This window comes from Hippichthys cyanospilos, chromosome 4, assembly GCF_059441005.1.
Source record: "Hippichthys cyanospilos isolate Australia breed blue-spotted pipefish chromosome 4, RoL_Hcya_1.0, whole genome shotgun sequence".
NCBI lineage: Eukaryota > Metazoa > Chordata > Actinopteri > Syngnathiformes > Syngnathidae > Hippichthys > Hippichthys cyanospilos.
Genome location: NC_142372.1, coordinates 10,424,333 through 10,439,528, shown reverse-complemented (window position 1 = coordinate 10,439,528; position 15,196 = coordinate 10,424,333). Strand labels below are relative to the sequence as shown.

Here is a 15,196-nt window from a genome sequence, read left to right as displayed (position 1 = left end):
GAATCTCGTAACTGCATAATGTATGGATGTAATATAGCCTACGATGCAGATAAAGTCAACGCTAATCTCTCTCAAGCTCCGCCGCAGCTTCTCGTCATACATGCGCATACACAAACAATCTCACATGCGCCCAGCTCATCGCTGCAGACGGCTGGATCAAGTCATGAAAGAGATCCATTAATAGAGGATGAGAGAATAATTAACCTCAGACTCTTTATTATTTGAAGAGGCCGCCTCCTCTCATGTTCACAATCCATATTGAGTTCACATGCATAATTGTCTAGTTCCATTGTGTCAATGCCTCCACAATCTTACACTCTTTCACACATTATTTGGCTTATCTTTACAAAAGGAAATACTCAGTGATTCTAATGGAAATGCTTTGAAATTGAACGCTGGCATCCTTCCAGTGAGAAAAGTAGCTTTCGTCTGTGTATGTGTATATATATATATATATATATATATCTTTGCTTTCGCCGTTGATCAACTGCAGGACAGTTATTGATTTGTAACAATGTACGACATGGGATGTTTTAAGTGGCTCTAGTCGATATTTGAATTAATTGGAAGAAAGCTGTCTATGGATTGGTTACATTTTACACCAGCTACGCAAGTTTGTTGACGTAACATATTTTAAAATGTTCAATATAAAATTAATTACTAGAAATCTGGGTGAAAGCACCAACAAGGTGAATTTAACTACCGATATTTTATCTCATTGACATGTAGAAGTGGAATTATTACAGGTTATTACAGGAATAATGTTAAGAATTTTCAATATCTGACTCAAAATCGTGACCTGTACCTGTAAACAACTGGTGTGATCAGGATTATTGAAATAACTGGATCAAAATGCACATTTATGTTATTCTTGGTGGTAGGTGGTTCAAATTGAAGCAGAAGAAGCCATTACGGTTTTAGAATCACAGACAAGTACATCCTAATGGAGTTCCACGCTGGAAAAAGCTTATGCAAACTGCATGCCATCCACAATCTTTTATGTCTATTTTTCGAACGCAAAACAAGCCTACATGTGCGTATTAGCAGACCTTGACTCTTTTAGATCCACTTTCCGCTTTCTTCTGAGGCAAGCCTCCACTGCATCAGTGACTCACCTCTCCCACTTTCCACATACTCAATGCATATTACATGCGCATAACTCCAACTTTATCTTATATTGCACATCATTAGGCACAGTGTGTTTACGTGACATGTGAATGTTTACATGGATGAACACGGGGCGTAACTCTTTGCATTAAAGCGGCAACCTAAATATTGATTAATGTGTTAGCCTTGCCAGTACATTCATTTTAGTATGATGTGTAACGGTGAATCTGCACCGCAGTCATCTGCCATAACAGAATTTGTCCATTTTAAATTGTGAGAGTGGTGGATTCGATATTTTCAATTTATTAGAAATGAGACAGATTTTTACACTGGAATGCCGAGTGAGATTTGCCGAATTATCATGGTAATCGCAGTTCAGATGAGAAGCTAAAGCTATGCCATGTGTTTAGTGACAATGCCTGAAGGTGAGCATGTTTTTTTTCTCTGTTTGTTTTTAGCAGTTAGAACACTTAGTGTGTAAGTGAAAAGCTCTTTATTGTGCCTTGTATCTTTTGCCTGTTAATTTATTCCATACAATAATCAAATAATCGCATTCCCACGTTTTAAAATAAATAATCTTCTAAGGTTGAATATGAGTTAATTTACCTTTTTAAATATATTTGTGTAGCACATTGTTAAAACCGAGATTTGAGGTGGATATTGTATAGACAACAGTCCCAACTTGGTCGACTTTTTTCGCCAGCCTTAGTTTTAAGGGATGATTTAGTGAATTAGTTGTCAAAAAACTAGTAATATTGTCTGCTGTCCACTGTGTAGAGTCCTTTCACCTTCAAGTGTTTAACCCATTCATACACACACACACACCTGTTCCATGCATTACCTGATAATGGCATGCTGTGGGTGTACCAGCGTGTCATGGTCGAGTGGCTGACCTAATACATTAGAGGGAGCTCACTGTCAGGTCTTTAAGTAGCTCGGATCAGCGGCAGACACGCAGCTAATGGAGCCTTCTGTACGGGGGTGGACTAACACAGCAAAAGCGGTATTTAAATGGTGTCAACAAAATACATAACTCAAACCCGATTTACCTAAATTGCACAAGATAACATCTGTACTGAACTGACATTTTTACACTTGCCAATTTGGGATTTAATGTCAGTTTGTCATATACAGTAATCTGGTTTAGTACTGGACCTACAAGGCTCTGAGACAGAGGTGAATGAAGCACATCACCCACTACAACTACATTTCTTTTCTGTTCATATATGCATCCATACATCCATTTTCTATAGCCACTTATCCCCACAGGGGTTGCAGGCTTGCTGGCGCCTATTTCAGCTGGCTTCGGGCAGTAGGCGGGGGACACCCTGAACTGGTTGCCAGCCAATCGCAGGGCACACAGAGACGATCACGCGCCCAGTCACACCTAAGGACAATTTAGTATGTCCAATTCACCTGCCATGCATGTTTTTGGGGAGTGGGAGCAAGCCAGAGTGCCTGGAGAGAACCCACGCGGCCTCGGGGAGAACATACAAACTCCACACAGGAACCGGGACCTTTGACGTGCTATTCACTGCGCCACCAAGCCGCCCTTCAGAGATGCAAGTAAAAAAAAAAAAAAAAATGGATATATGAATATTTTTTTTAATTCAAATTGATCTCATCCACTGGCATCACAATTAAAATGCCTGAGTTGCCTATAGCTGTCAGAGGCAGAGATTATGTGCACTTGACCAATGCCAGCCCATGTCTAGTATAGTTGTCAGTAGAAGTAAATGACTTAGTGAGAATAATTCTTTTTAATTACCTCCAACAATCAAAATGTAAACCTCATACAGCATGTAATCATCATAATGAGTAGGAATAGGCGAATGCTGATAGCAAGTATTGGAATCGGGATGGTACTTGGCTTTATTTCAAGGTATCAGCACTTGCAATGGCAGCCAGTTCGAGTATCGGCCTCTCTCTTGAAGCAGTTTACGATCACGAACTAAAAATGATCAATTAAAACCAAAAACAAACATAATTTCACGAAATTTTAGGGAAAATGCTGAATCGGAATAGATCATTCTTACTTTAAAATGATATGCCATTGTTTTAAAATTATATGTCATTGTTTTTACTATTGATACTAGTAGTATCTGCATTCGGTATCGTAACGGTGACTACTCAAGATATGTGCTTTTTCTGGTAACGGTCTGATAAAGAGCAATATCAAACATTCCCTATTGTAATGAATGGGCAAAACATGTCCATTTCCTACCGATTCCAGCGCATGATGTTTTATTTAAAACAATCTATTAAAATCTCATAAAGGAGTCTCGAAAGCATAAATGCTAGTAAAACACTTAAGAGTTGGCTCATCACCATTCCCCTTGGCTGTTAATGGAAATATGAAGGGCATGCACCTCAGTAAAATAACGTGAGGATATTCTGATCAATACGATACCATTAGTGCTTATCCACCGCACGGTGTACATATCTGCAGTGCGCCAATCAGGGATGCTTTAATCTAATATTATTTGAATTGTATGGATTTATAATAAATGTCCTGCTTAACCTTGTTTGCTCATTAACTTATTAGTTTTGACCGGAGGGGGTTGTCAGTGTGGCTCCGGCGATGGGTACAATACCATCTCTAGATGCTTTGCTTGAAATTTTAGTATTTGGAAGGAAAGGGATTGAGGAAACAGCAAAACATAACCCAAGGTATTGGAAGAGGGAATAAGAGGGCTGAAAAAAATCTAAAGTCTTTCAAGTCTATCTTTTATTATACTGTCTGTCTCAAGCAGATTTGTTGTATTTGTGATCGTACTTATTGTATTTGTGCACTGTGGGAATTTATTTGTACTTGCTGGTAACTTTTTTTTTTTTTTTTTTGCATTATATCTACACTGCTGTGTGTTTGATCCAGAACAAGCAAGACCTGCAGAGGAAGCACGTAGACCTCAAGGACAAAGAGCCAGAGAAGGGAGTGCTTATGTCCTACACCATCACTGACCTGAGAATACCTCTTTCCTATGAGGTCCTCTTGGCCCCCATCACCACCTACAGCACAGGGGAATATGTCAGCCGCATCATCCAGTACTCAGAGCGTGAGTACACGTGCATAGATGTATACATTGTATGCTGGATCCTTTAATAAAACACAATACAGAATACAATATTTGGTCTAAAGAGGTTCTAATTAATTGAGGATTGTCTTGATTTTCTTACAGCGTACACCTACCCAAGACCCTCAGGTGAGTCCTTTTGCTCAGCTTCAATCCTTTGCATCCATCTTCTTCTTATCTTCTAAACTTGTTGCTGTCAAATGATTAATGACAGAGTGGTGAAATTAGCAGTGCAGTTCCTTTCCTCCGAAAAGCAATTTGTCTTATATGGCTACAAGAATTGTCAATATGGATTTGTAAAGACCGGGAATCCTCAGTTCTAATTGCTTTAGTGAAGAGGGTATCTGGACTGTGTTATGGGAGCCTATGATATTAGTATGTATATTCATGATCTTCTAAATATCAGGAACGGAGGGTAGCCATTATTGCTGAGTATACACAGAAGCTGTCACAGATAAAATTACACATATTTATACTGATATTTGTTCAATCACCCTGATTGTTAGAAGTTGGACTAGACCTCTAGTTGTTAAATGTAGTACGCAATACGGATCATCTAATTGTTCATCAGTTTTCACTTTATACACGGAACACGCAATAAACACACGGCACACGTTTGTCTCCATACACCACAATCCAAATGACTGTAAAAATGATAATTAAGGCGGTTTCAATACAAACTGCAGCTTTGGTAGGGTTTTCCTATCGTAACCTTTTACGTTGCCCCTTTTTTCTTTCAATATTTTGATTATAGTAAACATGAATAAATTCAATTCATGACTATTTTTAGACTATTTTAGATCTTAACAACCTATCCCACATCTTGAAAGTTGCAGAAAAAATTGAGTGGTACATGTTTTTCCATCCAAAAACAAATATGCTGTTATCACTGAAAGGTTTGTAATACGAGAAAAAACATTATGATTATACTCAAACAGTTGATGGCTTGAAAATGAGGCTGTCATTGAAAATTAGAAAAAGGTATCATTTACATATGAAGTAATGTTATTTTGTTATTGTTCTGGTGGTCGATGAATACAAGGCAATTAAGAAAAGGGAAAAAGGTGAGTATCTGAACAAGGTGTTTATTCGTCTTAATGACGCACCCATTGACTCATTGGCAAAATGTGTCAATGCTTCCAAAAAAGATAAGGTTTGTTTTCCCAGACTGCTGAGAGCCAGATTGTCTCTTCACAAACAAACACTATCTTATTGCGGTTGTCAGCCATATTTTATTTTTACGTTCCCCACTTTTCTCCTGAGGTCGAATCTCATAAGCTCGTCCAATCTGTCCTCTTCCGCTGGTTTTCCCGAATGCGGCATTAAACTACATTAAACCTACATTTTATCACAGCTTTGCGCCATTTTTCCCTTTACGTGAATGTGCTTCCAGTGTCTGAAATGCTTTTTTTTTTGTCATCTCTTCTTTTTAATTTCTGTATTTTTATGCATTTTTTTTCTGTTTGCCTTTATCAGCCCCCTGAATGCTGTCTGTCCTCGTCAGTAAGCGGCGTGCAGCATTTGTCTGGCACGGGTGTCACTCAGCCCTGCCAGGACGATGCAATTAAAAAAACAACTGCAACATTTGAACAGACTGTGAGAACAACGGTGCAAATTGAAAGGCGTGGGTGTTGTGGCGCAGGGTGTGAATTGTAATAAATAAGCTCCTTGAAACCATTACTAACTCATAGACCATACGATTACACGGGGTGTAACAGATACAGTATGTAAATGGATTTGGAGGAATAAGGACCTGATGAATTGTTATATTGATGAAACACACTGTTGATCATTTGGAATTGACCAGATTAACGATTGATTCAACATGTACAAGCCTGTAAACTGCCAATTGGTTTTGATTTAAGTTAGGCTGTTGCCTACAGTATATTTCAATGTGATAGCAACAATAGGCTGCAATTAATTAGCCACATTATGCTAAAACACAAATGAACAATTTAAACCAAGCACGAAAGAACATGCAATCTTTTTTGTTTAAGTGTAGCTCGGTGCTTTAATATGTTCATTGAAGTATCATTACGCTGGGCTGGCTTCATTATGCAATGCTTGGCCTGTTTTTTGTTGGGTTTTTTTTCTTCATGTGATAATGTAGCTTTCATTGCTACCTACTTCCCTGTAATGTCAAGTAAACACAGGTCTAAATGGAGAATTTTAATTGTTTTGTTGGTGTGCATAGAATTTCAGGTAATGCCATAGTCTTTTAAATGGACTTGTGAAAGTATAAGGATTTCTTGTTTTGACAAGCAATGTTAACATCTGAAGACACAGTGCCATAGGGTGGGTTGCCTGCGCCCGTGGCATGTCAAAGAATTTGATCCCTGAGGACAGCACACTCCTCAGGTTATTCTCACCAACACCTTGTGAATGGTTATTCCAAAAAATATTCTGAAGCAAAATACAACCTCGAAATTTTAAAAACTGCCTATTTTGTGGAGTGAGGTTCCCCAGGGTTGCAGTTTCCAGTTTAGTAGGAGATATTACATTAACGGTTTTGTTTGAGCAGGTTTATGACATGAACCAAATTTTCATTCTTTTTTTTCTTGTTTTAATAAAGTCTGTGAAGTTCAACCTCCAAATGAATAGTATTACTTTGGTGTACTGTACTGCGAAGGCTTTCAATTCAAAAATGTTACACTTCCCCTTTCTTTAATGGTCACCGCTTGCAAGCAACCACAGATGCATTTCCTGTAGTGATCTATGTAGTGGCATTCTAGGAGCATAGCCTGTCCAGATCAGTTGATAAACTACATTTGGCTCCAGTCCAGTACTTCTCTGCTCTTCACAAAGAAAAGCACTAAAAGTCACACTGTGCTCTTTGGGAGGATGTGTCACACACGTGTACATGAGAGGAAGTTGGGTCAGGGATTTGAATTGGAAAGAGTGACAAAAAAAGGTGTGGGGCAAGGGGGGCAACATACTTTGATGATAATCCAGGTCAAGCACTGATTCATTTTCCTGGCTCACTGCGAGCAAGTATTGATTTTTAACCCATGAATATCCCAAGATACAATGCGCTTCGATACACAGAAGGCTTTTTCATTAAACTTGCCTTCTAGTTGGGTCAGTTTGAGGTTGGGCCAAGTTCTCTTAATAAACCCATCCAATATATTAGGTGGATTCAGGTTGGCTAGTTGCCAGGCTGCAAAATGCCAATTTGGTTCTGTTTTTGTGTAGCAAAAATCACCCACAGAAAATGAAACGATAAAGAAACCTTAAAGGTCGTGGTGTCTGTCATAGCTTTAAAGACATACTTTCCCCCAAACTTTGGTCTAAATGACTGAATCACTTCCAAATTGAATATTTTATGTTATAAGGAATTATGTATTGCATTATTATACATTTTCTGCATATCACATCCCTAATCTAACAGTTACACGCTGTTTGTTCCACATTCACACACCAGACCACGTGTGCGGGTTTGAGGATCAGCGGATTTGTGGTTTTTCTCAAGACCGAAGCGACATCTTTGACTGGACTCGACAGAACCACCTGACCCAGAATCCCAAGCGATCTGCCAATACAGGCCCTGAGACGGATCGCAGCGGAACCAAAGAGGGTGAGGAAAGGGAAATTAATTTAATGCGCAGTTGGACACAGCAGCGCAAACCTCTGAATGTGGTTTTCTTGTTCCCAGGCTTCTACATGTACATTGAAGCATCGCGGCCACGAGTTCAAGGGGACAAGGCTCGTCTGCTCTCGCCGCTTTTTAACGTGTCCACAGTCAGGGGCCCCAAGGGTTCCGGCAGAGTCCCTTACTGTGTCTCCTTCTACTACCACATGAAGGGCAAACACATCGGTGAGTGAATGAAAGGAGAATAAGATGCACAATTGAAGCCCCTTGAGAGCCTCCACATAGAAGCACGATGGAACAGGCAGTATAAAGTAAGCTGCGTATCAACCTTCAAACCTCAAAATAAAGGCAGATTTTTATTTGGATGGGCACACACAGCACAGTGTAAATATATACGTACTGTATGTGTGTGTGTATATATATATATATATATATATATATATATATATATATATATATATATATATATATATATATATATATATATATATATATATATATATATATATATACATTGGAAAGGATTTTTTTACCTTTGAGTAAATAAATTGTTATGCCCTAAGCTCGGCTAGCTTTCTATTTCTTGATTATCTCCAGCTTGGTTTCCATATGAATTATCTTCTTACTTCTTTCACTAGCAATCTTGGGACCCATTCAAGTTTGAATTAAGCGGTAAAATGCACGATTTTGTAACCACTCACAATCAAACATAGCTTTACCGTTCCGCCATTTTGAAATGAGTGAGACCTATATTAGACCCGCATTGTAGTGACGCATTGCATGGAGGCATTGGCGGCAACAGAAAATAAGTGCAATCACCTAAAAACGCCTGCAAATGGAGACAAAACAACACAAATACAGCCAACCCCCTAGGGTCATGAAAGTCGTTTTTGTTGCAAAGCAGGGAACATACCTTAAAAATACCTTGAAAAAACTGTATTCCTCATTGCATCATGAAAAAAACAAGCCATGGATGCCGTAACCTGGAGGTCCACTGTATACACACACACACACACACACACACACACACGTGTATATATATATATATATATATATATAGATATATATATATATATATATATATATATATATATATAGATAGATAGATAGATAGATAGATAGATAGATAGATATGCAGGTGAATGAAGCAGGTGTCATAACAGGACGAGCTAGAGGGCGGAGGTCAGTTGGCTGTTAGCAGCCAGTGTGAATTTGCAGCGAAGCAGGTTGTATTAGCTAGGTTGTTACGACATTATTATTAATAAAAGAACCTGAACCTGTCTGTGTCCAATCCCGTTCACACACAGGAATGTGACTGAAATATGGAAGTCTTGGCAAGTTATGTTGAGTGGAAATTTTCATATCTTTCCAACTCTCAACTTTGTATAGACTTTGACATGTGGACAATAGCAGGGGTAGCGAATCTTTGTACATTTCTACTTATGCCTTTGTGTATGTCTGTGTGTTTCTTTTTGAAGTGGGCAGTGGGTGTGTGATTTATGGCATTGGCCAGACGCAATCAGTCACTTGGGTAAACTGTTCATCATAATATGCTCTGTCACACAGCTCGAAGGCATGCAGCTCGGAGCCTGCAGAACTCAACACAGACACATACAAGCGCGCGCACACACACAGCGCCGTATTCCCAGTAGAGCATCACAAGACTTGCAGGCATGGTAACCCGGGCACACAAAGGCTAAATAACAACCTGGTATCTTAATCCAAAGAATTCTCTTTTTGTGAAACAATTGGAAGGTCAAAATCATGGTTTAACATTGGAGACCAGCAAAATGTGTGCATGTGCATTAATGTGGACTATCTTACATTTGTATGGAAATGTAGACGAAAATACAAAAGGAGTGTAGCTGTTGAATGAAATAGGTTTTGCCTTTTTTTAATTTGAAAAATTGCATAGCTTCTCATTAGAGCTGTGACTATTAAATATTTTTAGAACTGATTATTGCATCAATCATTCCACTAAATAATCCGTTAAATTTTGCGGAAAAGGGCTAATTTGTCATTGTTTCTAAACTGATTCAGTTGGTGATTCAGTAATTGTTTTCCAAAGTAAAATCAGACAGCAGCAAATATCTTATGTTGATTGAATAAAGAACAATACGTCTGTTTTCATTTAAGACTGCAGACTTCAACAAATTAATTCCGGGGAGCTGCTGATATCAGCGTATTTGGACAATTGTAAGTTCTACAATGGCTCCAAGCAATTACTAGATGATCTTCTTATCTTTCAAGAGTCTAGACATTCAATCCTAGATATCTCTTACTCATTCAATCCCAAATACATATACTTGCGAATATTTCCAGAGTCTAGCCATTCGCTTCAAGTGTTTATGTAGTTATTCATATGGTATATTTTCAGAGGGTGAAGACTGGTTGTAAAATGGCCGAGACTGAATAGTTGTTGATTAATTTGATATTTGATCGGTTGTTGATTCATGTTAAATTTAACATATGTTTAGTGTTGTTTTATTCAGAGAGATTTGTTTCTCTTCTTTGAGTTGAAAAATGGATGTAGCCAACATTCATCCATGTTAAATATGATAAGAATTTAGGATAAAATTCAAAAAATATAAAAAAAAGTGATAAATATATGTCAGAATATACGTTATACATTGTACGTTATACATTGTTTGAAGGTAATGTGTTTTTGCTTTGATCATAAGTGTTTATCCCGGTTGCATCCAAGTAAGATTTGGATGGTTTCGAGACCCGATTAACATTTCCCAGCACAAATCTGTAAAGTATCCACAATTCAATACAATAATTAAAAACTGTGCCAATGTACTTTGCTGGCTTTTGGGCCAAGTCAATCTATGAACCAACAGATCTAACATATACACAGTAGCAGGGGGGAAAACATATTTCTGTCTTTATAATTAGGCATGGAGTAGCAGCATCCTCGAAGACGCCTTGTGAAAAAGTTTGGAACTAAGAAAATGTCCATTTTGGCCGGTTACTTCTCGGGTGACAATTTTTTTCAAGCCCCTGGCACTTAGATTGCTTTTGTATTTAGGAAGAGTTCAGAATTGAGGACCAAAACATAAAAAGGAATTGTCTACAAAGGTAATAAAGTCTACGGGAAACAAGGCCATTTTCTCCAAGGGCTCTATAAAATTTCTAAAAGTTCTCATCACTGGTGGCCTTCTCGCGACGGCTTTTGGCAGCAAGGCAACATCTGTCACCTAGCACTTGCTTCCGATTACAACAATCTGTTAGTAGTTTACTCCAAGCGTCCCTACAAGATCCCTTTCATCGACACTGTTGTTCTCCCATTCACTTCCAATCTGTCGTCACTTTAATTGCCTTTCCTCGGCTGAGCTCACGCCGCAGCCGCGGAATCACAGCGGCGCTTCCCACGACAAAATAACGGAGGAGGTAAGGGGTGCAGCCCGAGGAGCGGGGGCGGAGGTCAGCGAAATGAGAGCGGAAGAGAAAGCATGGAGGATGAGTGATGTAGCATTTGAGAAAAATGTTACAAAGCTTTCAAAAGACCTTGAAAGGCTGTTAGGGATGCAAGGTGATGTAAAAAGGCTTGAAGAGAAAGAGCTGCCGAAAAGGCCATCAGCGTATTGATGTTAGCGCACAGTCAGACGACACAAAGGCGCCGTTAGCGATGCGCATGCACTCGAGCAGAAAGAGGAGAAAGTGCATGAAGGCTATTGTAAGACGCACTTGTACCGCATATTCTGTGTTTTGCTGTCCCGAGGCATTGTGAAACAGTATGTGCGACATGAAAGTCCATATGTGGCCGTGAATAGTTTATTTCCCCTAAATGTAGCTCTTCCCTGGCACCGGTTCATAAACAAGTAAGTTGGAAGTTTCTGTGGTGCTGGTTTCATTTGGCTGGGTTTTCGCACAGTGCCACTGGCAAGCCGACTTGGAACCATGAGATTGTTTTGTGGGCGCAGCGATGGAAGGTAAATGAATGGTTACTTAAATGATGCTTCCCTTTGGTCGAGGTTTTTAATTAAAAGAATTCCAATGTGTGTTTAAAACGAGGGAAACTTTTTAGGCGTATGTTGACAAGTGCCTGGCTGAGATGGTAGGAACATTTAAGCCCCATATCTCACTGAGGGGCATAAACTGGTGATTTTTGGCGAAGGTAAATGACTTATTTCGTTAGTGGTTACGTTAGTGGGAACGGACATGTTCAAAGACCCTATCCCACCTCAGGGCATATATTGACAAGTGTCCGCAAAAATTGGCAAAATGTCACAGAAGGTTGCCAGATGTTTACATGTACAAAATAAAAATAATAAAATACAACTGTTGGTGAGCTTTCGGCATCCCTTTGGCAACCTCTGGTGACATTTTGGCAAACATTTAGGGTTTACCTTTGTTCAATGATGAATTTTTTTTTCAGCACAGTAAACCCTAACCAACACGAAGCATTTTCAGAAAGCTGTACCATCCATGTATCATGAATTAATTCAACTTAGCAAACTTAAGGAAAAACACAAGTTCTTATTCTCTTTATTTTTTTTAAAAGTAGTGTTTCTCCATTTCCATCAAAAATAAAAAAAAACTAAATTAATATTAAATTAGATCTAATGAAACTTGCAGAAACTCTCATGTACCCCATTTGAGAACCTCTGTTGAAACCAAGAGCTACTTCTTTGGTACTGAGTAATGCGAAAAGCTACCAGTTTATGTAAAGACCCTGATCACGTTTTTGATTCCTCACAATAATTAAGAAACAGTCATATATGCATAATCGTTAGTAAATCTCCTTGAAAATCACAAAGTTCTATCCCTTGTAAGCTTTTTGCAGGACAGGTCTGCGTGCTACTCATGTGGGCTACCCAGTGCCTGTGGGCACCACGTTGGTGACCCCTCCAGTCTGTTCTATACCACTTTGTAGGTACGAGTTAGGGTTAGGTTATCAAGTAGGTCTCGAATTTAAAACAAAACACAAATTGGTATTTCTACGAACTGTGGCAAAAAGGTAAAATAAGGAAAAAACCCTGGGTGGGCAGAACTCACAAATGACATTTCTCAACTGAACACACATCGTCACACACGAAAGCATGGTTGTGGGTGCAAGGTGTTTTTAAAGTGAACCGTTTCACCATTTACAAGAGCAGATCTTGCCGTTAAGCTGTACAGTATCTAATGCACGAGTCGATTTCTTCTCCCACATTTTCAAAGCCTGAGCTTCGACCTCCCTGATTTTAATGGAAATGAGGAGAGCCGCTTCGATTGGCTGTGAGACTAGGACGCGTCTGATGTCGTGTTTGCACATCTGATTTCTAAGAAGCGAGTTTTGTGCAAGACATTTTATAATGCAATTTAATCAAATTCAACCAATATAATTTCAATACTTTGCACTCTAATTGCATACATTTTGTGTCATTTTGAGTACTCTTTGACACCCTTGCGACAGAATGAAATGTTAATTACTCACAAGCTTGATTATTTCAAGACTTGAGTCACATTGCCTCCAAAGCATGCAAATACTACCCGTGAGAGTAGATAGACCATTTTGTGGGCATATGGAGTGATGAATTTTCTTGCAAAAAAAAAAAAAGTCTCCCACCAAATGGAAAGGCATAAAATACCTTAGCACCACTGCCTACGCATGTGTTAAGAGGCCGGGTTTTGGTTAATATCGCACTTAAGAGCTGCCTGGGAATTCTTAACAAGATGAATGGTTCTTTAACAGCTTTGAGGCTGAAGGGAGTCGGAGGAGTTGTTCTATGAGCTTGCTTATAGGACCTCGGGGAGGGGGTGTTATGTTACAACAGTCGTTGCTTGACTGTGATATCAGTGAATCACTTCTGCGATATTAAAAAGTTAGTAGGGATGGCCAGCCAGTCGTCAAATATTTGTGGCATCTTTTTATGACTTACTTGAGACAGCAAGAATGAATGTTATTAAAGAATATGAGTTGGACTCGATACGTGGTTGGAAATTAGCCATCATTCAGTACATGGGTCAAGATCCTTCAAATGTTTCAGCCTTTGTTGTTGCATGTCAGAGTCACAAATTACAATCTGGAGCATACATGCAGCTTTGGGTCAGAGGTGGCCTCATCATCAGCCAATCATAGCGCACAAATAACGCGGTATTCTCATATTCACAACTTTGCATATTTCGAATATCCAATTGACCTAAGACCTGCTTTAGAATGTTCTATTGTCATAGTTGAAAGTATGGCTCTTGATTTCAATCTATCATTAATGTGCTATGTTCAATGAATGTATTTTTCCTAAATGTGCCACGCCTTTTCACAGGCACTCTGAACGTTCTTTTGAAAGTGAGGAGCATCGCCTCAGTGGACACCATGTTGTGGACCAAATCAGGTCATCAGGGCCCCGACTGGAAGAAAGCATATTTTGACATCAGTCCCAGTGGACCGTTTCAGGTAAGAGAACAATATCCCTATGCTGTCTATTTATTTATTTTAAGAAGAAGCTACCAACTCAGCTACAACATCAATACAAAATCTGTGTGTTGCATGTTTTGGCGTCAAGGAAAAATAACAAAAGTCACGGCTGCCAGGGCCGGGGATCGTTTTTATCTTGTTACATAAGAATTTGAGCTGCAGCCACCAAGTAAATTTGGTATTCGGATATCCGAGAAAAAATTGGAAGTGAACATTGGGTATTCGGATAATAATAAAAAAGTTTTTGTTTTTGTTTTTTTGGCTCAGTGAAAAACTATAAGAAACACAAGTCTGAATAACACATTTCTACATAATTTTTATTAACGTTTTTTTTTTAACTTTTTTCCCCCCTAGAAACATTTGATTTTAGACAAATCTCCCCCCACAAATTTTGTGCTAAAAGATGAATTTGCCAGCTGAAACAGCACATTTGAGTCAGCACGGTTTCTTTAAAAGTGATCAGTAGGGACAATAACTGTGTCGAGCTAGCATCAACGTGTGCAGAGTCAGCCAGCCTATAAGGAGCGCTCTGTGCTGTTAACTCATGACTTATTTATGCTGAATACAGCTATAATAGAGCCCAGGACATAGCCAACAGCAAAACACTGGCAACAGGTGTTATATTTTAATGCAAGCAGAAATTAGTTGTTTTTTAGCACCCTGAATGGTTGAACATGATTTCGGAACAATTATGAATAGTGTGTTTCCGGAGTCTGCAGCAACAGTTGCAGTAGTGAGACTAGAAAAGCTGTTACATCGCAACACGATACCGGGAACAAGGTCAAAATAAAAATACAAAAAGGCATTTACTGACCATTTAATTGTTGGTAAACTAAGGTTTAGTTTTAACCAATAATAAATGGGTATTGGGGCAAGAAAAAATTAATTAAGTATATTTTTTGAACCAGGGTAGTCGAATTACAAGGAATCATTTCAGCCTTAACTGGTTTATTTGTCTATTTATTTATTCTTCTATTATTCTTTATATTAATGTCATTGTCAGATCTTGGTCTGGTTGCGAAT

General features: G+C 38.8%; 1 protein-coding gene across 3 annotated transcripts in view; it reads left to right on the top strand.

The window, feature by feature from the left end:
* mdga1 (MAM domain containing glycosylphosphatidylinositol anchor 1) overlaps positions 1 to 15,196 on the top strand; it is a 172,448-nt gene that overhangs the window by 136,502 nt on the left and 20,750 nt on the right. For all 3 annotated transcript variants that reach the window (XM_088413726.1, XM_088413727.1, XM_088413725.1), the window contains 5 exons: positions 3,983 to 4,163; positions 4,287 to 4,310; positions 7,603 to 7,755; positions 7,834 to 7,995; positions 14,022 to 14,152. In XM_088413726.1, coding sequence (XP_088269852.1) covers positions 3,983 to 4,163; positions 4,287 to 4,310; positions 7,603 to 7,755; positions 7,834 to 7,995; positions 14,022 to 14,152 — 651 coding nt within the window. The remainder of the gene's footprint in view (positions 1 to 3,982; positions 4,164 to 4,286; positions 4,311 to 7,602; positions 7,756 to 7,833; positions 7,996 to 14,021; positions 14,153 to 15,196) is intronic.